This window comes from Narcine bancroftii, chromosome 1 (genome assembly GCF_036971445.1).
Source record: "Narcine bancroftii isolate sNarBan1 chromosome 1, sNarBan1.hap1, whole genome shotgun sequence".
Lineage (NCBI taxonomy): Eukaryota > Metazoa > Chordata > Chondrichthyes > Torpediniformes > Narcinidae > Narcine > Narcine bancroftii.
Window position 1 is genome coordinate 386,108,669 of NC_091469.1, and position 23,108 is coordinate 386,131,776.

Sequence of the window (23,108 nt, forward strand, 5' to 3'; positions counted from 1 at the left end):
CTGATCAAAATGTAAAAACAGTAAGGCATTAATTCATGTAAACCTTAATGTATTAATTAAGTATTAAAAAATTCAAGTAGTAAATCAACTACTTAGAATTAGAGAAGCAGTTGCTCAGGAGAAATAGAAGGTGGCAGATATTCATCCAACAATTTCTGGGCTTCTTCAATGATATGAAACCACTTCTCAGCATTGTACTCCAGTGTTCATTCTTCTCTGTCAGCAAAAATCCAAACATTATACTTGACAGATATCCTCAATATCTCACTCCATCAATACATGTCCCACAGAATTCAAGGCAGCCACCATTATCCATGTTCCCAAGTGAGTGACAGTGGCCGGACTAAATTACTACCATTTAGTATTGTGGTGCTCCAAGATTATGTAATGCTTGGAGTAATGGGTAATGGAGTGCAACAAAGGGCACCTACCAGTGACAATGTGACATTTAGGTTGTCTTTTAGCCAAATCAAGCTATAGACGGTGAAATAGCCTAATTCATTCTGAACCACCAGATTGTTGTTCATTTTGACTTCAGTTCAGCATTCAATATAATTGTATCTGAGGCTGGTGGATGAACCGTCCTTGCTGGACCCCTTCCTTGCAAGTGGATCCTAGATTTATTGATTGAACCACTACAGACTGTCCAGGCTGGCAGCAAAACCTCAAGCCCCAACACATTGAGCACTGGCGCAACTTAGAGCCGCCTGCTCAGCTCACTACTGTTCACACTGCTACCTCACAACTGTAGTGCCTCCAGTTACAGACATCTCTACCTAAACATAACACCACACAGCTCTGCACTCAACTTTCACTGGTCCACCACATTCAGGCTCTTATCTACTCGATGATAAATTCATTTTTGGCAACATGGAGATAATGGTGGCGCAGTTAGCACCTCACTATGACCGTGCCAGTGACCCAAGTACGTTCCCCCTGTCAGCATGCATTTCCTCAGGGTGCTCTGGTTTCCTCCCACCCTTCAAAAACATATGGGGGTTGATTAATTGCTGTATTTGGGCAGCATGGCATTGCATGTCTAAATTAACAAAAAAAATTATATTAAACTAGAGACAGAAGAGATTATAGATGCTGGAAAGTGAAGCATAAAAAACAATTCATGTCTTGAGTCTTGAAGGATTCAACCTGAAACAATACAATTCCCTTTGCCCCCCACCACTACAGATGCAGCACAACATTCTGTTCCTCCATTTTTATTTTTGCCTAACATTTTGTTAAACCTCTTGCACTTTCTCACAAGAGTAATCACATCCTTTCAATACTACAACTCCAAAACTACACACATTATTCCAGATGTCTCACCAATGATTTATAAGCTGACTATAACTTCCCTACTCTCACCTTCTATGCCCAAACTTATGAAGGCCAGAATCCTGTAGGAGTTCTTTACCAGTGTCTACCTGTGTTGCCACTTTCACGGATTTTTAGACTTGAACAACCAAGTTCTTCAATACTTCATCTGGCTCTACCATTTATTACCTGACCTCAAAAAAAAATGCATTACTTTGCACTGCCCAGTCTTAAAACTCAATCAAATTACTTTCAATATCTTTATTTAACAAATATAACCCCTTAAAGAGGGATTTCTGAAATTAACATGCAGATACAGCAAATAATCATGAATGCAAACGGGATATTGGCTTTATTGCAAGAAAATAAAAGTACAACATTAGACATGCTCCATGCTAATTATTTTTAGTTCTGGTTCGGCCACATCTGGAATTTTGTGTCAGGTAAAAAATACCGTACTGTACTTGACACTGAGTAAACACAATGAAGCTTCACCGGGATAATTCCTAGTTGGGAATTAATAGTTTAAAATTCTTTCAGGGCTGGAGTTGTATTTGCAGAGTTGATATTTCCTCTGATTTGTGGTTACAGGCAGTGGGGTATGGGGTTTGGCAAGAAGAGAGAGTCACTACTTCAAAATAAGACACCCATGCAAAACACATGTGAATAGTACAGAACAATACATCACAGAAATAGGTCCTTTGCTCCACCACATTGTATCAAACATGCAGTCAAACTAACAAATCACATCTACTTGCACAAGGCTTGAGCCCCTTCATTCCCTGCTTTTTCATGTATCTATCAAAATGCCCAAACATTGCAATCACATCTGCTTCAACCACCTCCAGTGGCAACATATTACAGACACCTTCAAAAGACAGCAATGAACCTTTGAAAATCTCATCAAATAGGGCTGTGAAGGCTAAATTATATCACATAATCAAGAAAGAACATAGATCAGTACATCACAGGCCCTTTGGCCCAAGATGTTGTGCCATCTTTCCCCACCATCAAAAGAACCCTTCTCTCCTTCACAGCCAATAACCCTCCATTTTTTTTTAAACATCCATGTGACTATTGAATCAGGCTCCACCAATGCAGTGCATTCCAGACACCCACCACTCCTGTAAAAATTCTACCAATGTAATCTCCCCTAAAATTCCCCCACTCACCTTAAATAAATGCCCTCTGATATTAGCCAATGACACCTTGAGAAAAAGATGCTGGCTCTCCATGCTATGTATGCCTCTCATAATCACATCTAACTCTGTGATGATATCTCTTATCCTCCATCACTCCCAAGAACTCAAGCTTGCTCAACTTTTACTTAGAAAAATAGAATGCTACAGCACAGAAAACAGGCAATTCAGCCCTTCTAGTCTGTGCCAACCATTATCTCACTTTGTCCAATTGACCTACTCCCATTCCATAACCCTCCAGACCTCTCCCATCTGTGACACAAAAGTGCTGGAGAAACTCAGTCGGTCAAGCAGCATCTAAGGGAAGTAAAGGGTAACTATCGTTTCAGGCTTGAAATGTCAAGTTATGAGCAAAAGTCAGGCTGGTACCTGAATAAAAAAGTTGGGGAGTGTGGGGGGGAAGGTAGGACAAAGGGCAGGAGGAGAACATAGGCCAAATGGGAAGAGAGCATGTGTGGTCATTGACTGAGGGGGAGGGGGTAGGCAGAAGAGAGGAAAAAAAGGCAAATGATGGGGAGGGGTAGAAAAGGTTGAAACTCTATGAATAGAGCAGGAAGGAGTGGGCTTAGTCTATCCAGCCACTCCTTATAATTGAAACCTACCAGTGCAGAACTGGTAACATTCTACTGAGTCTTATCTGCACCCTTTCAAGCACAACAATATCTTTCCCGTAGATAGACAACCAAAACTGCACACAATCCTTGAAGTGCAGGCTCACCTGTATAGTTCCTGCTTCTGCACTCAGTTTCTTAATCAAAGAAGGCAATTGTGCTCCACCCCTCCTTCACCAACTTCATTTCCTATGTCACTATTCTATGAAACTATGTTCTTGTACTCCCAAGTCTCTGCTCTTCAACTCTCCCAGGAACACTACCACTTACTGGACAAATCCCGGTTGAATATATCAAAGTACAACAGTTCATACTTCTCAAGAGTTAAATTCCACTGTCCACTCCTCAGCCTATTGACTTCGTGATCACGATGGTACTGTAATCTTAGCACAAGGTCACTGATTTTAGAGCCATTTGAAAACTTATTAACTATACCTACTATGTTGTCATCTGGATCCTAACTAGTATACGGTATAAAAAGCTGAACTGAGCTTTGCACAAGATGTATGTGTAACATACATAATACACTATGCACAATTTCTTTCTTTTTAAATATTTTAATTGAGTTTAACATAAACTTACAAAAAATTAAGAAAAACACTCAATTCATCTCATTTAGATACAAATACACAAGGATGGAACTACATTAAACAGTTCCTTAAACCAGGTATGAAATGTTATTGAATTAATCAACAATAACCATGTTAAACTCATTTTGCCAAATTAATCTAGATAAAAATTGATAAAAGAAAAAATAAAACATTAAAAAAAAACTAAAACAAATCTAATCTACCATCTCCCTGTAATCATGATAACCTTGTAAAAGAAAAGGGAACTTATGGAACAGATAGAGACCTCCAGACATCGGGGAGTGAATCTCCAGAACATTCAAAATTATTAATTCTTTCAATAATGATAATATTCTATGAATGGGGCCCACATCTTTATAAATTGAAACTTTCTATCTTTAATGTTGTATCTAACTTTTTCCAAGCTTAAGTCAGTAAGACCTTGCATCATAAAACCCAGTGGTTCTCAATCTTTTTTTTCCCCCCACTCACATACCACTTTAAGTTTGCCATAGGTCCTCTGTGATTAGTGAGGGATTGCTTAAGGTGATATGTGGGTGGAAAGAAAAAGTTTGAAAACCACTGTTTTAATCATACAATTGATTTTTTTATGTACACGGTTTCATAATTCCAAAGGAAATGGGCCAATGACAATTTTTCTCAAGCAAAATATTTCAGTAACAATGGGGTCCAGAGCAGTGGTTCTCAACCTTTTTTCCCCACTCACATACTACTTTAAGCAATCCCTTACTAATCACAGATCACCAATGGCTTAGGGATTACTTTAAATAGTATGCTAGTGGAAAGAAAAAAAGTGGAGAACCACTGATGTAACCACTGTGCATGAATAGAAGCGTCATCTTTCCATTCAATAAAACTGTTCGTCTGGCTATCAACGAGGTAAAGGCTAAAACTTTCTCCTGAATTGGAGACAGAAGTATGCATAAATTCAAATTGAACTTGTTCTACTGCCAAATTTCTCTCATCAAATTTGTTCTGATTTGTAAACTACAAATAAACAATCCTAAACATAACATATGCATCAACAGCATATTTTAAAACATTATATAGACCAGAATTCCTTTCATTCACCAGTTTTTGGTTTCTCTTAAAATCTTCAGTTTTTTTTTGGGAAAGCCAAAGCCTGGCACACCTTCAAACAGTAATAAACAATTCATCTCACTCTTTGTCCTCAGTGTTACATTACATTTACATTTCTTTATTTGTTTCTGTGTGCATTGAGGACAGTATTTTTGCTCTACCAAAAAATGGTAATTCAGCTTTGCTTTCAGAAAAAGGAATCTCAGGGTTGTATTTGTAAATACAGCTCTCTGACAATAAATCTGAAATCTGAAGGCGACAACAATATTTCCACCAATACAAGGAGATTGAGCAATTCTGATTTGCTCCCAAAGACTATAATCGTGTCATTAGCTAATTTAAAAATCACATAATTGGTTGGAATACTGGATGTCATTACTTGCATCAGAACTAACAAATTGACCAACTGTCAATTTGATGGTTATTCCAAAATAACAAACTATAATGTTGTGAACCCAAGAGATTGACAATTTATTCAACTCTGAAGTAACATCAATAGAAAATAAAGGGAAACAACTTTTCAGGTCTGAGGTCTTTGTCAAGGTCTGAGCAAAAAGCAGGACCTCAGTTTGATCTGCAGCAGTTTTGTGCGTTACACTACAGTCACAACATCTGCGGACGTTTTTGTTTAATTATGAAGACAGTATTCAAATTACAGTTGGAACTCAGATTTCGCAGCGTCCACAGGAGGTTAAGATATATAAATAAAGCGTACGTTTCAGGCCCGAGCCCTTTTTCAAGGTATACTTTCGGACGGTTAAGCATCTTTATCTCCTGTGGACGTCAGGAGACTTGCTGAAGTAAAACTAAAGTCCGCAGGCACCGTGGTTGAAGTAAAAAAAAACGCATAACGCTGGAGAAGCTCAGCAAATGAAAGTGTAGCTTAGATACCAAAGGCAAAGATACAAAACTAAGGAGACCTACTGAATTCCTCCAGCATCTCAGCGTTTTTTTTAAAAAACACATTCGTGTTTCAAGGGCTTGCATCCACGCAACTTGTTCTTTCAACCACAAACACACGCACTTTTGGTTTTTCCTGATGAAAGGTAACACTGACTATCTATTTATTTATTGCCAGACCTGCCTCCCCCTCCCCCTCCCCCTCCCCCCGCGGCCCTCCAACATTTAGTGCGCCGCTCCATTTCAAGCATCCACACTTTTTTGTTTAACACATACACACTTGTGTCCATGGGCCTGCCCGAATTTTACTCACCAGGGCAATCTATGAAAGGAGTATCTCCGTGTATAACAAGAATCCCAGCAAATTCTGACAACCGCGACTTTAAACGCCCGACGTTTTCCACGACAACAACGACTTGAGAATCGAAATCCTTCTGCCCATCCGAAGAGAACTTCCGTCGTCGGTCCTTTACATCATTTCCCGCGCTACCCGACGAGTCCTGAAAAACAATTTACTCTGACATTACATTTAACGTCGCTTGATTGCCATGGGTGAAATATCATCCAGATATTATTTCGCTCCCGTTTTTAATCTCCGATCGAACGTTTTTTTCCGCCGCGCTTCATTGATTGTGCACGTGATTGTCCGAATCTAAGGAAGTGACGTATCGGCCGTAACGTCTGAAGAAATTTTCCATCTCTACGCTCCATTAGGAGAGGGGGGGAAGAGCATTTGTGTTCATTGCAGATGCTTCTTAGTTGTCGGGATCGAAATTTATTCGTTTGTCTTGCGTAATTTTTTTTCACAGCTCCGTTAGATTTTGAAACCTGACGTGTTCTTCAATTTGCTCCAGAGAGAGAGAGAGAGGATGGGCGACAGACATTTGCGGCAAGGTCCAGCGAATCGTGAGATCAAAAACAAGGGTTCGGCCAACGTGTTCTATTGTAAGGTGTGTATTGATGCGCGGAAATGCTGGCAGCGTCGCCTCAACTGAACGTTTTATTTGCCTTCAGAGAAGATGCGGTGAGGTTCCGCCATTTTCACTTCGGAAAATGAGTCAAAATGGCGGCCACTTTGTTAGATGTAATGTATTTCTGGTAGATAAGCAAAGTCCGTTTCAGAATTGATCTCCTATCACGACCTTTGTTGTATTATAGTTAAAAAAAAAAGAAATGCTGGAGGGACTCAGCGGTTCTCACAGCATCCATAGGAGGCAAATGCTGGAAAAGCTTTGACTTGCTGAGCTGCTCCAGCATTTTGTATTTTTCCTTCAACCATGGTGTCTACAGATTTTTGTGATTTACGGAAGCGGTAATAGATAACTGACGTTTCTTGTCTGAGCCCTTCTTCAAGGTGTGAGTAAAGAGCAGGCAGACGTCTGAATTAAAAGGTTGGGGAGGAGTACAAACCAACAGATAAAAATAGAAGAGGAAAGTTGAGAAATGATCAGGAGAGGGGGTGGCTCTGTGAATGCAGACCTGGAGGAAAGATGGTAGGAAATGGAGAGACATACACACAGGCAGATGAAATGTGAAGCGGGGATGGATGTGTTGGGGGCGGGCCGGCGTGCAAACTTAAACCAGAGAAGGCGATGTTAATGCAATTGGGTTGAGAGTGCCCAGAAAGAACTCCACTATTTATGTTTCAGTCGTCGAAAATCCTCATTAATGCCAGAACAGAATGTTGGCCTTGACGACCTACTTCAAAAAACATTTTCTGGCTGTATCCCCATATCAACAGATCGATTTGCTATACATAAATTGCAGCTTTGAGGTAGAGAATTCCAAGGATAGGGGATGCGTTTCTTTTGCATGTTTTTTCAATATCTCAAAGGTTTGCTGATTGCTACTGAATTGACCACGGTAAATTGCCCTGAGTTTGCAGTTAAACGGTAGGATCTGGGATCAGTTGATAGCAAAGTGGTGTAGAATAAAATAAAATTAGTGTAAGTGAATGTGTTTGGTGTGAACATAGTGGAGGGTTTGCCAAAGAGCCTTTCTGTGCTGCATAACTAAATCTGCCCCTCTGCTCCTATCCTGTTTCTTACAAACTCATACTTTTTTATCTATCCACCTATTATTCTTCAAAGCACTAGAAAATAGAGACCCAGCTCACTTGAAATATAAAAAAAGGATCAGGAGTAGGCCATGGAGCCCTCCATTTAAGAAGATCATGGCTGATCTATCTGCGGACAGTACTCCACATATCTGCCTTTCTTCCATAATCATTAATTCCTCAGCTGTGCAAAATTCTGTATGTCTTAAATATATTCTTGATTTACTACTCTCTGTGAAAAGCATTTCCTCATCATCATTAATTTACTCCAAAATCGTGAGGCTATGGATCCCTTTCAGAATTTGAGCAATTCTCCTTGAAGGTTAATTCCCCTCATTTCTGGAATCAACCAGGTGAATCTCCTCTGCACTGGCTCCAAAGGCAGTATTTCCTACTAAAACTGCGCACGGTACTCCAAATGTGGCCTCACCAGTACCGTGTATGGTTGGAGCAGAACCCCCATGGTCTTGATTTTGATCCTTCTATAGTCAATTTGACTTCTTGATTACCTATTACTTCTGCAGTCCCAGGTTCCTCTGCCCATCAGGCATGCTGCAATCTTTCACTGTTTAAATAATAATCTGAACTTCTGTTTTTCCTTCCAAAGTGAATGATCTTTACCAATACTTTACTCCCATTCACAACTTATCCATTATCTCTTTGCAAACTTCCCACAAATTTGACACTGATTTTTCCACTCGATTTAGTCCTATCAGAAAACTTGGATATGCTACACTTGGTCCCCTCTTCCAAATTGTTAATATATGAACAGTTGTCAGTTGAGCAGCAACCACTGTAGCACTCTGCTAACCTCTGATTGCTGGCCAGAAAAATGTTCATTTATCTTGACGCTAGTCTCTATTGGTTGACCAATCCATGCTGATACATTACTCCCAGTCCAATGCATCCTCATCTTATGGAAAACTCTTTAATGAAGCACCTTATTGAATGCCTTCCTGAATTCATGTATTAGTCACCTGTTCCCCTCTATCTGTGCTCATTATACTTTGAAAGAACTCTACAAGTTCAAGTTTGTCATAACTGTATAACCTGACGAAGCAGTGTTCTCTGATCCACAGTGTCGAATAGCGCAAAATGTGTATGGGCAGAACATATACAGACAAATGTTGCATATATTAAAATAAATATTATTAATAATTAAACAATGATCCCAGTGCATCCTGTCGTTTGAGGGGCGGGGTGGTGGGGGTTGGAAGGTGCCCCTATTGATCTTCTGCTACTTTTATGGTCCTGTGGATTGCAATCTGATCCAATGCTCTACAGTTCCTTGCCACACTGTGATACAGCCAGCCAGGATGCTCTCAATAGATGTCCTGTAGAAAGTTGACAGAATGGTAGCTGGTGGCCTTGCCTGCCTAGGCCTTCTAAGGAAGAGTGGTCGCTCTTGTGCTTTCCTGCTCAAATGAGGAGGTGTGTGTGCATGATTGGTCACTTCCTAAGTGGACTCTGAGGAACTTGGTGCTCTCCATTACTGAGCTATTAATATGGTCATCCCTGGTGCTTCTGAAGTTCACAGTCATCTCCTTTGTCTTGTCTACGTTGAGACTCTGGTTCCTATTCTCGCACCAATTTATGAGTTTTTCCACCTCTTCTCTGTATTTTGACTTGTCGTATTGTTGCTGATGAGGCCAATTTTTGTCATATCATCTGCAAACTTGATGACTCTGATGGAGCTGGTCAGTAGCATGAAGAAGAGTTCTGCCAGTGCTCAGCGTGATGGATGAAGTTGATGGGCAAAGCTTTTGCATCATCAGTGGAACGGATCTGTCTCCCAGCGAAATGAAATGGGTCCAGTGTCACCAGACTTTTTTTAAAAACTTTGTATTTTGAAAATACATAAAGAATAATACATAAAATAATAACAAAATAAGCTTTAAAAAAAAAACAAACCTCACCCCCCTCCCTTACCCTCAGCGAGCCCCGCAAGGGGAGCAAAAAACATGCATCTATTGATTACATATATAGACTGTGTGATATCTCAAACTTGTAATAAAAAAGTTTAAGATATTTCTAAACCCACACATTCCAAATAGGGTGACCACATCTGAAAAAAAGAATAATTATGCAAATTTTGTTATTTTCTCCATATAAATACAAGATCTCAATTAATTATGCCAACGAGCTTTGTTTACTTCTACATTATCTTTCCATGTAATTGCAATACATTTCCATGCTACTGCCAATGCTAAATGAACAAAAGCTATGTGAAACTTGTCCAACCCCAAACCAGTCAGATACCATATAACCCAGCAAAAAAATTTCTAGGTCTAATAGCAATTTAATCTTAAACAATTTTTCAAAAAATACTCTATAATTTTTTTCCCAAAATGGTTGGACTTTTTCACAAAGCCAAACTGCATGTAAAAATGTTCCAATTTGTAGTCCACATCTAATGGACTAATAGATATGGATCACATCTAATAGATATGGATTATGTAAGGTAAAACATCATGAGATGGGAATGTGTAGGGAGTTACCCTGTACAGGGCAGTAACAAGAAGGGGAGGTGTCCTTGTACTCCTGTTAGGTAAAACATCATGAGATGGGACCGGAGAAGGAGTCACCCAGTACTAAGGAGTAACAGAATGCATCCTTGTACTTACAAGATAAGAGAGACATTGATGGATTGAGAGGCAGGAAGCTAGCAGGGAAAGGATAGCAACAGTTTTAGTCATTGGACAAGTAATGATATGATGATGTTCTAAGCATGTATCCAAGGGTATAAAAAATCACCATTTTGCTGATAACGGCAGAATGCATTCTCCGACTAACTTGTTAGTCGCAAGTGTTACAATCCGGTAATAAAGAACAAAGAACCCTGATTTCGACTCAGCCTGGTGTTTGTCTCACTCATTCATGAACAAAGCAGACCTAACAATTACTAAATCCATATCTATTCAATTTCTCAGGAGTCAAATACAACTGATGTAAAAAAAAAAATATATAATTAACTAAACTCGACAGCATCGAGTCCACGCTGCTGAAGATCCAGCTGCGCTGGATGGGTCACGTCTCCAGAATGGAGGACCATCGCCTTCCCAAGATCGTATTATATGGCGAGCTCTCCACTGGCCACCGTGACAGAGGTGCACCAAAGAAAAGGTACAAGGACTGCCTAAAGAAATCTCTTGGTGCCTGCCACATTGACCACCGCCAGTGGGCTGATAACGCCTCAAACCGTGCATCTTGGCGCCTCACAGTTTGGCGGGCAGCAGCCTCCTTTGAAGAAGACCGCAGAGCCCACCTCACTGACAAAAGGCAAAGGAGGAAAAACCCAACACCCAACCCCAACCAACCAATTTTCCCTTGCAACCGCTGCAATCATGTCTGCCTGTCCCGCATCGGACTGGTCAGCCACAAACGAGCCTGCAGCTGACGTGGACTTTTTACCCCCTCCATAAATCTTCGTCCGCGAAGCCAAGCCAAAGAGAAGAAGAAAGAAGAGATCTTACATTAAGTAATTTAGTCACACCTTCTTGACACATAACTTCCCAATCCTCCTGAGGTATATCATAAGATAAATCTTCTTCCCATTTAATTCTAGATTTATTTAAATTTGATTCATTCATACTATCTTGTAACAAAGCTTACATATCAGAAATCAATCCCTTTTTTAATGCATGTGAAATCAAAAACTCAAACCTTATTAATTCAGGTAGCTTCATTTCTCTTCCAAGATTATCTTTTACTAAAGCTTGGACTTGATAATACACAAAGAGAGAATTAAATGGTATTCCACATTTTTCACTAAGTCGATTAAAAGAAAGAAGCTGTCCTTCAAAACAATCCTCGATCACCTTTATACCTTGGGAGTCCCAAATCTTTAAATACATAATATTCATTGAGAAAGGAATAACCCTATTTTGATATAATGGAGTTTGGGTTGCTATCTTACCCTTCAAACCTATAATAAAAGTCCTTTTAGTCCAAATCTCTAATAAATGTTTTAAAACCAGCATCTTATATCCCTGTAATAAACAGGAATTCCACTTAAATATAAATTGATTAACCTGAAACTCAGAAATACAAGCTAACTTAACTTTAGCCAACTAGGTTGTGTAGATCGTGTTATATGGCGAGCTTTCCACTGGCCACCGTGACAGAGGTGCACCAAAGAAGAGGTACAAGGACTGCCTAAAGAAATCTCTTGGTGCCTGCCACATTGACCACTGCCAGTGGGCTGATATTGCCTCAAACCGTGCATCTTGGCGCCTCACAGTTCAGTGGGCAGCAACCTCGTTTGAAGAAGACCGCAGAGCCCACCTCACTGACAAAAGACAAAGGAGGAAAAACCCAACACCCAACCCCAACCAACCAATTTTCCCCTGCAACCGTGTCTGCCTGTCCCGCATCGGACTTGTCAGCCACAAACGAGCCTGCAGCTGATGTGGACATTTACCCCTCCATAAATCTTCGTCGGTGAAGCCAAGCCAAAGAAAGAAGAGAGAACATCATAATAACAAATTTTAATTGTGCAGCCTCATAATAATTTTGAAAATGAGGCAATTGACAGTCCTCCTAAGGCATATTTCCAAGTCGGTTTCTGCAATGCTGCTCTAGCTAATTTTCCACAGAAATTTCCTTACCGCCATGTTCAAATCCTGAAAAAATACTTTTGGAAGTGAACATGGAATCGATTGAAAAAGATATTCATCTTAATACAATTTACCCAGCCTATTAATGTTAATGGAATATCTTTCCATTTATTAAAATCCACTTTAATCTTCCTCAATAATGGTACATAATTTATATAAAGATTGATAATCTGCATCAACAATTACCCCTAAGTATTTAGTTTTATCAGACCATGGCAACTTTGTCATCTGTTTACACTCAGTATAATCACCACCTGAAATTGGTAATAGTTCACTCTTATCCCAATTTACTTTATACCCAAACAATACTCCATATTTCTCCAGACACTTTTGCAAATGTTTCAAAGATTGTTCTGGATGTGTTAAATATATCAATACATCATCAGCAAATAAATTAATCTTCTGCAATTTTTATCCCTTTAATATTGGCATTTCATCTAATTGCTTGAGCTAATTGTTCTATTACCAATGCAAATAAGGCTGGTGACAACCTTGACGCGTTGATTGTGATAATTTAAATGACAAAGAAGTTTGGCCATTCGTCTCCACCCTAGCAACTGAATTTTTATATAATACCTTAACTCAACCAGTTAAAAAATGGTCCAAAATTAAATTTTTCTAATACTTTAAATAAAAAATTCCATTCGACCCGGTCAAATGCTTTTTCTGCATCAAGTGCGACAATCATTGGTTGGTTAGGCTGCTGCCTCAAAGCATTGATCAAAGTAAACTGTCTAAGAATATTGTCTGAAGCATACCTTATAAAACCTGCTTGGTCAGCATGTACCAAATGAGGTAAATGCTTAGCAAGTCTATTTGCCAATATTTTAGGTATGATTTTATAATCTAAATTTCATAAAGAAATTGGTCGATACGAAGCTACATTCAACAGATCTGGTTTTTTTTGGGATTACTGTAATTATCGCTCTTGAAAAAGAATCTGGTAATGATTGCTCATCTGTTATCTGTTGAGGCACCTCCATAAATACAGGAGACAGACCAATCTTCATAAAACACCTTGTAAAACTCTACAATAAACCCATCATCTCCAGGAGATTTCCCATTTGGCATAGCCTGTATAGCTTCCTTAATTTCAAAATCTGTAAATGGAGATTCAAATTCTTTCACTTCATCTTCTAAAACTGACAAATCCAAAGCAAACAAAAAAGATTCAATAGAACCATTATCCTGAACCCATTCGGAAGTATATAATTTTTGATAAAATGAATGAAATTGATAATTAATTTCCTGGGGTTTATAAGTAACTATTGAATTATTTTTAACAGCATTAATAGTCCTCGAAACTTGTTCAGTCTTCAGCTGACAAGCTAATATCTTATGGGCTCTATCTCCTAATTCATAATAACGGTGTATGGATCTTTGAATTAACCACTCAAATTGATATGTTTGCAATGTATTATAATGAAGTTTCAACTTAGTCAATACTACCTTTTTTATCTTCAGTAATATTTGTTGAAAGTCCTTTTCCAAATCAGCTATCTGTTTCTCCAATGTCAAACTTTCTGCCAAATATTATTTCTTAACTTTTGCTGAATAACTAATAATTTGACCCCGTAAATATGCTTTTAGAGCATCCCACCAAATAAAATTACTCTGTACTGAATTAGCGTTTATACTTAAAAAGGAAGCAATTTGTTCTGTAATATAACTAATGCACTCAGGTTTTTTTCAATAACATTGCATTAAATCTCCACCTATAAGTTGACTACATGACTTCAGAACTGACACAAGATATAAATAGCATAGAATGATCGGACACAATCCTACTCTTATATTCAGCCTGAGTAATTTGAGGCTGAAAATGCTCCGATACTAAAAACAAATCTATTCTAGAAAAAGAATCATGAATAAAAAAAATCTTTCTCTGTTGGGTTTAATCTTCTCCAAATTTCTACCAAGTTCAAATCCTTCATCAAAGATGCCATCTGAACAGCCATCTTATATTTCTTTATATTTTTTGGAGATTTCTCCAATAACAGATCCAAAACACAGTTTAAAATCTCCAATTAAAATATTGGAGAGGGGTCGCTGCCGGGGTGGGGGGGGGGGGGGGAGAGAGTGGGGGACCATGAACTGCTGCTGCTGCGAACACCACTTCGGTTCGCAGTGACGACTCAACGTTCATGGCAGCAGGTCGTTGCTGGGGTGGGCACGAATCACGATGGGGGTAGTGATTGATGGTGACTGAGTAATGGTGGGGGAGGGGGGTCAACTGACGGCCGTTGTGGGGGAGACTGACTACCGATAATTCTCGTGAGTGTGTGACGTGTCACATACTGTATTATCACCGGGGTGGATCTCCCCCTTAAATTGCCGGGTTAGCGATTTAATGGGTTGGTTTCCCCTACAATTTAAACAGTGCTTCCAGCACTTTTTCCCCAGTAATCGCACCCAAGTCCCAGGAGGGCTACCAGGTTCTGTAGTTTAAAAGAGGCTTCTGTTATAGCGCGAGCGACCTGGATCCAAATCAGATGCTGGCTGTCCAGGTATACAATCATTTAGCCGGACGTCTAAAATCCGGTAAGCTCCAAAATCCGGCAAGTGGGGAAAGAGACAGTAGCACGAGTCAGGCAGGTGAGGGGGAAGACCAGCATTGCGAGTCGAGCGGGGGTGGGGAGGGGAGATCGGCAGCGCGAGTCGGGCGGGTGAGAGACTGGCAGCACGAGTCTGGCGAGTGAGGGGGGGAGAGATGGCAGCACAACTGGAAGTGGGTGTGGGTGGATACCGCAGCACAATTCGGGTGGGCTTAAATCTGGCTTTCCGAAATTCGGAACACGCTGTTCTTCAAGGGTTCTAGATAAAGGATTGTGTACCTGTAAGGAGTTTGTACTTTCTCCCCTGTGTCTGTGGGTTTCCTCCCACATTACAAAATTATATGGGGTTTGTAGGTTTAACTGGCTGTATTTGGGTGGCACTGGCATGTGTGCCACAATAATTTGCTGTATGTCTAAATTAATTATACTAGTTGCCTTCCTGCTGTACCTTCATATTAATTTATAATTAAGTGAGTGGAAGAAGGGCTCCAGCTCAAAACTTTGACTACCTTTTACTTTCTATGGATGCTGATTGACCTAAGTTTCTCCAACATTTTTGTGTACTGTAGCTGCTTCTGCCCCTGAGATGTAGATGATCAGGGTCTTGTGATTATTCAATTTTCAGCCTTGTTAACTTCTCTAGTTTATATTTTAACTTGTACTGGTTTCTTATCTTGTTAATACTGGTTTTCCAGTATTCCTGGGGAAATTAGTCTTCTGTGAAGGCAGAGGATTTGTTTAATTTCTCTCATTTCTAATTTCTCCTAAATTAATTTGTATTTGTCTTTGAAGGTCATGTCTTTGCTTTCATTAGACCCTTTTTCAAAAAAAAACCATGGAACATTTCTCAGATTGCCTTGGACCTCTCCATAAATTATTCTCATTCGGTTTTCCTTTTAACATTTTCTTGGACTTTGCTAAGTTCCTAGTATTTAGGTTAGCTGTCATTTTTAGAAATGTAACCTTTTTTCTTTGATCCAGTGCTTGTTTGATAACTTTTCCAATTGAGTATGTGTGCTGTAAATAGATAATTGTTTTCAAATCATGAATTATTCTTTTAAATGTAAACCTTTGCACATTTACCTTGATATCCTTAAATGTGGTTCCTGAACCTAGCACGGCTAATGTATCTTGTGTACCTTCTGAGTTTTCTTTTGTATGGATTGAAAACTATTTACAGATTAAATTGCATCATCTTCAAATTTAATGTATAATTCCACCAAATTCTCTTTCTGAAGGACCTCTCACAACAAAATTATTAACTAATCTTGTTGCAGAGCAAGACTAAAATCGCCTGCTCCATGATCATTTGCTCAGCTTAATAATTTTAGAAATTCTTTTTGTATGTGTTCTACTTTTTTTAAATAGTAGTTTGTTTTGCCCAATCTATATGTAGATTAAAGTCACTGAAAATTACCGCACCTCTAAATTTCATTTTGCATATCATGTGCTTTCTAGAATTTGAATGTTGTATAGCAATTGTGTGAAGAATGAATTCGAGTTCAGCATTCTGAGTTTGGATGGAATGCAATCTATAATTTCATTGCCATTGATAGCTGAATTTTTAATGGTCTTAACTAAAAGGTTGACCTAAAAATGTGTTGATGAAGTGCAACTCATATTCTTTGCAACCAGCAAATCATGTATTAATGCTTCATTTTAGAGTGAAAAATGTTAATGTATTCCCAGAACTCCCAACACCCAAGGGAATGGGAGCGAACATAACTGAATGTTTTTGCTGTACATATGCTTAAGGTTAAAAAAAATTAATATTCTTGCTTAAGTATTAAACATCCAACATCTGTGTTTTAATTTTAGATTTGTGATGTTCATTGTACATCTAAAATAAATCTTAAGATGCATTTTATTGGAATAAAACACAGAAAGGTAAGAGCAACAACTATAAAACCTTCACTTGAGTATATACTTCAGAAACTAATTGCACTGTACGTTGTATCCAAAATGACTGCACTTTGCTTTCCTTTAAATGTAATTCTGACTGGTCTGGAATAGTACATCTGAAATAATGTTATTCCATGTGTGTGTGAGACTAGCACTATATTTTGTTTTTGTGCACTAAATGGTGTCATATAGAAAGTCACACACATTCACAAGTCTTATTCTTTTTAGGAGTTCAGAAATCTGAGTACAGTTTACAGCATTTGAAACATCAGGGTGCATCTACTTCTATAAAAATGTTTTATTGAGCATTTTTAATTTGTGCTGGGCACAAGTTTAACTTCTACTGAGGCTATCTGGCATCCTTTCTTGATATGAAAATTAAATTGTTACTACAAAACTATTTTTATAATGGCACCGTCTTATGTTACCACAGCCTATTGAGTAATTGCATAAAACTAGAAACAATTGAGTGTTTTATCACCAAAACAGTTAACTCCATTAATTGTAGAGTATCTCCATTAGGAGAGACCTGTGTGAAAGTACATTATTTAATTAGACTTGTAAGTTTCTGCATTTGATCACATTAGCCATGATTTTTTATTATTTTGATTAAATGCAGATTTTATCCTTTTTTGTGGGGAGGGGGTGATGACAGTTACTTTAAATAACAATTGACATCAATGTGTTGCCAAACCTCAATCTATTGGTATTGGTAACAATGAATTGGTCAATAAAATCAGAGTTGGTCACAACTCGGATTGGTTGTAACTTGGGGACATCTGGCTACCGCAGGGAGCGGGGACCACTGCATACAGAATTTTTAATACAAATATATTTGTACAGTATTAAGATTTTTAAAAATCTGTCGTATGTACGGGCAGTCTTAACTCTCATGGGTACAGTAAAATCCCCATTGTCTGTCACCTATGGGGGTAGTGAATGCCAGAAAGTCAAATTTTTCAGTTGACTGAGTCTCACTTTTATGATGCCTAACTAATACACCTGCATTAAGAGACAAAAGGCAATGCAGAATTTAAAATGTTGAAAAATATTAGTATTGTTGTCATTCATTATGTAAAGTTAACTTTAATCAAGCAATTCCCGTAACTTACAACATTTAAATTTTAAGCCTGATTGCTGGTGCTGTAACAGTGTTGCACTAATTGCTACGCTAACCGTCTACTGTCAAACCCCCACACCCAGGTTACAGATAAAACCTTATTAATATACCTAATAATTTTAAAGATATAGACTCTTATTAGGCATAGATGGGGAGACACTTGGGGAGAGTTGACCAGCTCTTCAACCTGGTGTCCCATTCAGACCCTCGGTGCAACTTGACTCACCTCCATGCAAGTGTCCCAGTCAGGCCCTCCAGGCAACCCGACTCACTTCAACGCTAGTGTACTTGTCGGGCCCTTGGTGTAAGCTGACTCATCTCCACGCAAGTGTCCCAGTCAGACCCTCGGCGCACCTTCCTTCAAATTCAAAGACCAGTCGCTGGTGCTGTAGCAGTGTTGCGTTAGCCGCTGCACTAACCATGCGTGGCATCATAATTAAACCCCTATCCTCCCAAGTTTACAGATAAAGCCCTACTGATATTCTTAATATTACCAATAAAGATAAAGACTCATACCAGACAGGAAGAGGGAGACATTTTGGGACAGTCACCCCAGCAGTGAGCAGCACTGGCCTGATCTTCATCCTGGGTGATATCATTTTGTTCAACCACAACTTTATGTAAACTTTATTCAAATAGCTGCTTTGGGCAGGGCATGACTGGGGAACTCTGCTGGCTGAATGTTTGCTCCCAAGGCATTGTGTGTTGCTTTGGAGAGCATTTACTTTTACAATTTTAAACTTCTGTCTGTCTGTCTATTTATCTATTTATTTATTTATAAAGACCTTTTTAGAATATTTTTTATTTGATGGAGAGAAATATTAAATGTATATATTGTTTAAATATTAATTGTATAGTTTTTATATAATGCAATACAGAATATTAGCCATTTATAAATTATACATTGTCTTATATAATTCTTGAAAAAAGTGAAAAATCCTTATTAAAATTTCATCTAATCAGAATCAGGATTTATTGTCATGAAATTTGGGCAAATAGTGCAAATGTACATATTATAACCACTTTACGACATTACTATATCATTAATAGTGCACAAAAAGTAAGGCAGTGTCTTTGGTTCATTGATAATTCAGGAATCTGATGGCAGCAGGGAAGAAGCTGTGCTTGTCTTTAGGCTCCTGAACCTTTTCCCTGATGGTAGCAGAGTAAAAAGGGCATGTCCTTGGTGATGGGGGTCTTTGAGGATAGAGGCTCCTTTTTTAAGATACAGCCTCATGTAGATGTCCTTGATAGAATGAAGTCTGGTGCCTGTGATGTCGCAAGCTGAGTTAACAATCCTTTGGAGTTTATTCTTGTCCTGAAAGTTGGCGCCTCCATACTAGGCAGTCATGTAACCAGCCAGTATGCTGTCCACAGTACAGCTGTATACGTTTGAGAGTCTTTGGTGGCATACCAAACCTCCTCAGACACCTCACAAAGTATAGATGCTGATGAGCCTTCTTTGTGATTGCATCGATGTGGAGTCTACAGAACAGATGTTGACGCTCAGGAATTTGAAGATTTTGACCCTCTCCACTACTGAGCCCTTGATGAGGACTGGATCATGTTACCCTGACTTCCTCCTGAAGTCCACAATCATCTCCTTGGTTTTGATGACGTTGAGTGCAAGATTGTTATCATTACACCATTCAATGAGGTGATCTATTGCCTTCATGTACATTTCCTCATTGCTGTTTGTGATTCTGCTGATAACTGGTGTCATCGGCAAACTTGTAGATGGCATTGCAATTGTGCCTAGCCACACAGTCATGGGTGTATAATGAGTAGAGCAGTGGGGTAAGCACACATCCTTGGGGTGTGCCTGTGTTGATGATCAGTGAGGAGGAGGAGGAGATGTTGTTTTTGATTCTTACTGACTGGTCTTCCAATGAGGAAGTCCAGGATCCAGTTGTAGAGAAGGGTACATAGGCTTCGAGTTTGTAGTTTCTTGAGGGAATAATGGTATTGAAGGCTGGGCTCTAATCTTTGAAGTGCAGCCATATGTATGAATTGCTGTTTTTTGAGGAGATCCAGAGCTGAGTGAGGAACCAGCAATATTGCATCTGCTGTGGAGTGACTGTGATGATGGGTGAATTTCAGTGGGTCCAGATCTTTACTTGGGTATATGTTAATTCTGGCCATGATCAGTCTCTCAAAGCATTTCATCATAGAAGTTGGTGCTACTGGCCAGTAGTCATTGAGGCAGCCCACGCTACTCTTCTTGTGAACTGGGATAATTGATGCCATTTTGAAGCTGGTGGGGACATCTGACTGCCGCAATGAGAGGTTGAAAATGCCCGTGAACTCTCCGGCTAGTACACCGTCAGGGCTTGACACCTTGCAAGGGTTCACCTTCTTGAAAGATGTTCTAATGTTGCCTTCAGAGACAGATATCACAGGGTCCTAGCTTTTTAGGGATTCTAGTAGGCATTGTTTGGTTGTTCTTATCAAAGCGGGCATAGAAGGTATTCAGCTCATTGGGTCATGAAGCATCTCAGCCATCTGTTGTGTTCGCCTTCGCTTTGTAGGCTGTAATGGCCTGCATAGCTAGTGTGTTTCTAGTTTTCTCCAGAATTGGTTCGGAGATGGTCTTCTGCAGGTCATCCCCGGACTTGTAAACATCTCGATCCCCGTCCTTAACGTCCTTGTTCTTGTCCTCAGCAGGTTGCTGATTCTCTGATTCATCCAGGGCTTCTGGTTCATATTCATATCCTAATACTGAGATATTGTGATTATCTAAATAGACCGATCTCTTCTAGGAGTGGGACACCTGAGGCTTCAACACAGAGGCACAAGTAAGGGAGGAAAAAAACAAAAATAAGAACAAAAAAAACCTTTTATTTAAAACCTTATTTATTCTTATTTATTTTCTTCAAAAAAAAATTATTACCTTTTTTGGCACTTGTTCGCGTTTCCCGATTGATTGAATGGTGGATAGGAACATAGGAAGTAGGAACAGGAGTAGGCTAAAAATGGCCCATCGAGCCTGCTCCGCCATTCAATACGATCATGGCTGATCTAATTTATGACCTAACTCCACCTACCTGCCTTCTCCCCATATCCCCTAATTCCTCTATCATGTAAAAATTTCTCTAACCGAATTTTAAATATGTTTAATGAGGCAGCCTCAACCACTTCCCTGGTTAGAGAATTCCAAACATTCACTACTCTCTGGGAAAAACTATTTTTCCTCATCTCTGTCCTAAATCTACTTCCCCTGAATCTTGAGACTGTGTCCTCTCATTTTAGTTTCCCCAGCCAGCTCAAAAAACCTTCCTACATCTATCCTATCCATACCCTTCATAATCCTATATGTTTCCATAAGATCTCCTCTCATTCTTCTGAACTCGAGCGAATACAATCCGAGACGATTTAATCTTTCATCATAAGTCGACCCCTTCATCCCAGGGATCAACCTAGTAAACCTCCTCTGGACCGTCTCCAAAGCCAGTATATCCTTCCTCAAATATGGAGACCAGAACTGGACACAGTACCCCAGGTGCGGTCTCAGCAGTACCTTGTACAGTTGCAACATTACCTCCCTACTCCTGAATTCAATTCCTCTAGCGATGAAGGCCAACATTCCATTTGCCTTCTTAATAACCTGCTGCACCTGCAACCTTTTTGGGATTCATGCACAAGCACTCCCAAGTCCCTCTGCACAACAGCATGCTGTAGTTTTGCACCCTTTAAATAATATTCAGCTCTTCTATTTTTCTTGCCAAAGTGGATAACCTCACACTTACTAACATTGTACTCCATCTGCCAGACCTTTGCCCACTCATCCAGCTTAACTATATCCCTCTGCAGACTCTCCACATCCTCATTACAATTTGCTCTTCCACTCAATTTGGTCTCATCTGCAAACTTGGCTACACCACATTTTGTCCCCTCCTCCAAGTCATCAATGTAAATGATGGAACAGTTGTGGGCCTAACACTGACCCCTGCGGCACCCCACTTACCTCTCTCTGCCAACCTGAAAAACTCCCATTTATCCCGACTCTCTGCCTCCTGTCAGACAACCAATTTTCAATCCATGCCAATATACTTCCCCGGACTCCACTTTCCTGTAACTTACTGAGAAGTCTCTTGTGCGGCACCTTATCAAACGCTTTCTGGAAATCCAAATATACAACATCAACCTGTTCCCCTCTATCCACCGCACCCATTATATCCTCAAAGAATCCTAACAAGTTTGTCAAACAAGATCTTCCCTTTCTAAAACCATGCTGCGTCTGCCTGATTGAACCCTTCCGTTCCAAAAGTTTCACTATTTCATAATGGATAATGAAGATTTTACTGTATTTATTAACAAGATCAGGGAGGCCACTTGGCCTCGTAAGACTAATCTCCTAGTCAATTTGATTGTAGCTGATTTAATTGTAAACTTAGTTCTTCAATGCTTGCCTATCCCTGAAAAATTATTTTAAAATTTTCAAGCCCTCTGCTTCTACTGTCTTCACGAACTGAGTCCAAAGAGTTACATTCCTATCAGTGAAATAAAGGATCCAAAAGTAACCCCGGAAATTATAGGCCGATGACCCAGACGTCAGTATTAGGTAAATTATTGGAAGGTATTCTAAGAGATCAGATAGACAATTACAGGTATTTGGATAGCGAGGGCTGATTTAGAGATTTTCAAATGTTTTTGTGCATGGTAGGTAATGTTTAACCAGTTTTGTAGAGTTTTTTGTGGAGATTATGAGGAAAGTTGACAAAGGAAAAGCTGTGGACGTTGTCTTCATGGACTTTAGTAAAGTCTTTGACAATGTCCCACATGGTCAGGAAGGTTTAGATGTTAGGAATTCGTACTGAAATAGTGAATTGGATTCAACAATGACTGGTTGGGAGAAGCCAGAGAGTACTGATGGATGATTGCTTCTCAGACTGGGGCCTTTGGCTAGTGGTGTGCTTCAGGGATCAGTGCTTTGACCATTGTTGTTTAACATCCAGATTGTAGATGACAGAGGTAAATTGGATTAACAAATTTGCAGATGACACTAAGATTGGAGGCGTTGTGGACAGCCAAAAAGGTTTTCAAAGCTTGCAGATGGATTTAGACCAGCTGGAAAAATGGGGGATGGAATTTAATGCAGATAGGTGAGAGGTGTTGCAGTTTGGAAGGACAAACTGAGAAAGGACCTACACAGTAAATGGTAGGGCACT

General features: G+C 39.4%; 2 protein-coding genes across 11 annotated transcripts in view; one reads left to right on the forward strand and one right to left on the reverse strand.

The window, feature by feature from the left end:
- LOC138751385 (uncharacterized) overlaps positions 1-6,333 on the reverse strand; it is a 72,561-nt gene extending 66,228 nt beyond the window's left edge. For all 6 annotated transcript variants that reach the window (XR_011349886.1, XM_069913596.1, XM_069913597.1 and 3 more), the window contains exon 1: positions 6,005-6,333. The gene's annotated coding sequence lies outside the window, so the exon portion shown is untranslated. The remainder of the gene's footprint in view (positions 1-6,004) is intronic.
- A 5-nt stretch (positions 6,334-6,338) lies between these two features.
- Positions 6,339-23,108, forward strand: part of LOC138751383 (uncharacterized) — a 109,353-nt gene continuing 92,583 nt past the window's right edge. Inside the window, exons 1-2 of one of the 5 annotated variants that reach the window (XM_069913591.1) lie at positions 6,339-6,641; positions 16,737-16,805. In XM_069913591.1, the coding sequence (XP_069769692.1) occupies positions 6,561-6,641; positions 16,737-16,805 (150 nt within the window). In that variant the 5' untranslated portion in view covers positions 6,339-6,560. Of the gene's footprint in view, positions 6,642-16,736; positions 16,806-23,108 lie in introns of those variants that run through there. The other 4 variants (XM_069913590.1, XM_069913594.1, XM_069913593.1 and 1 more) reach the window with 4 other exon arrangements.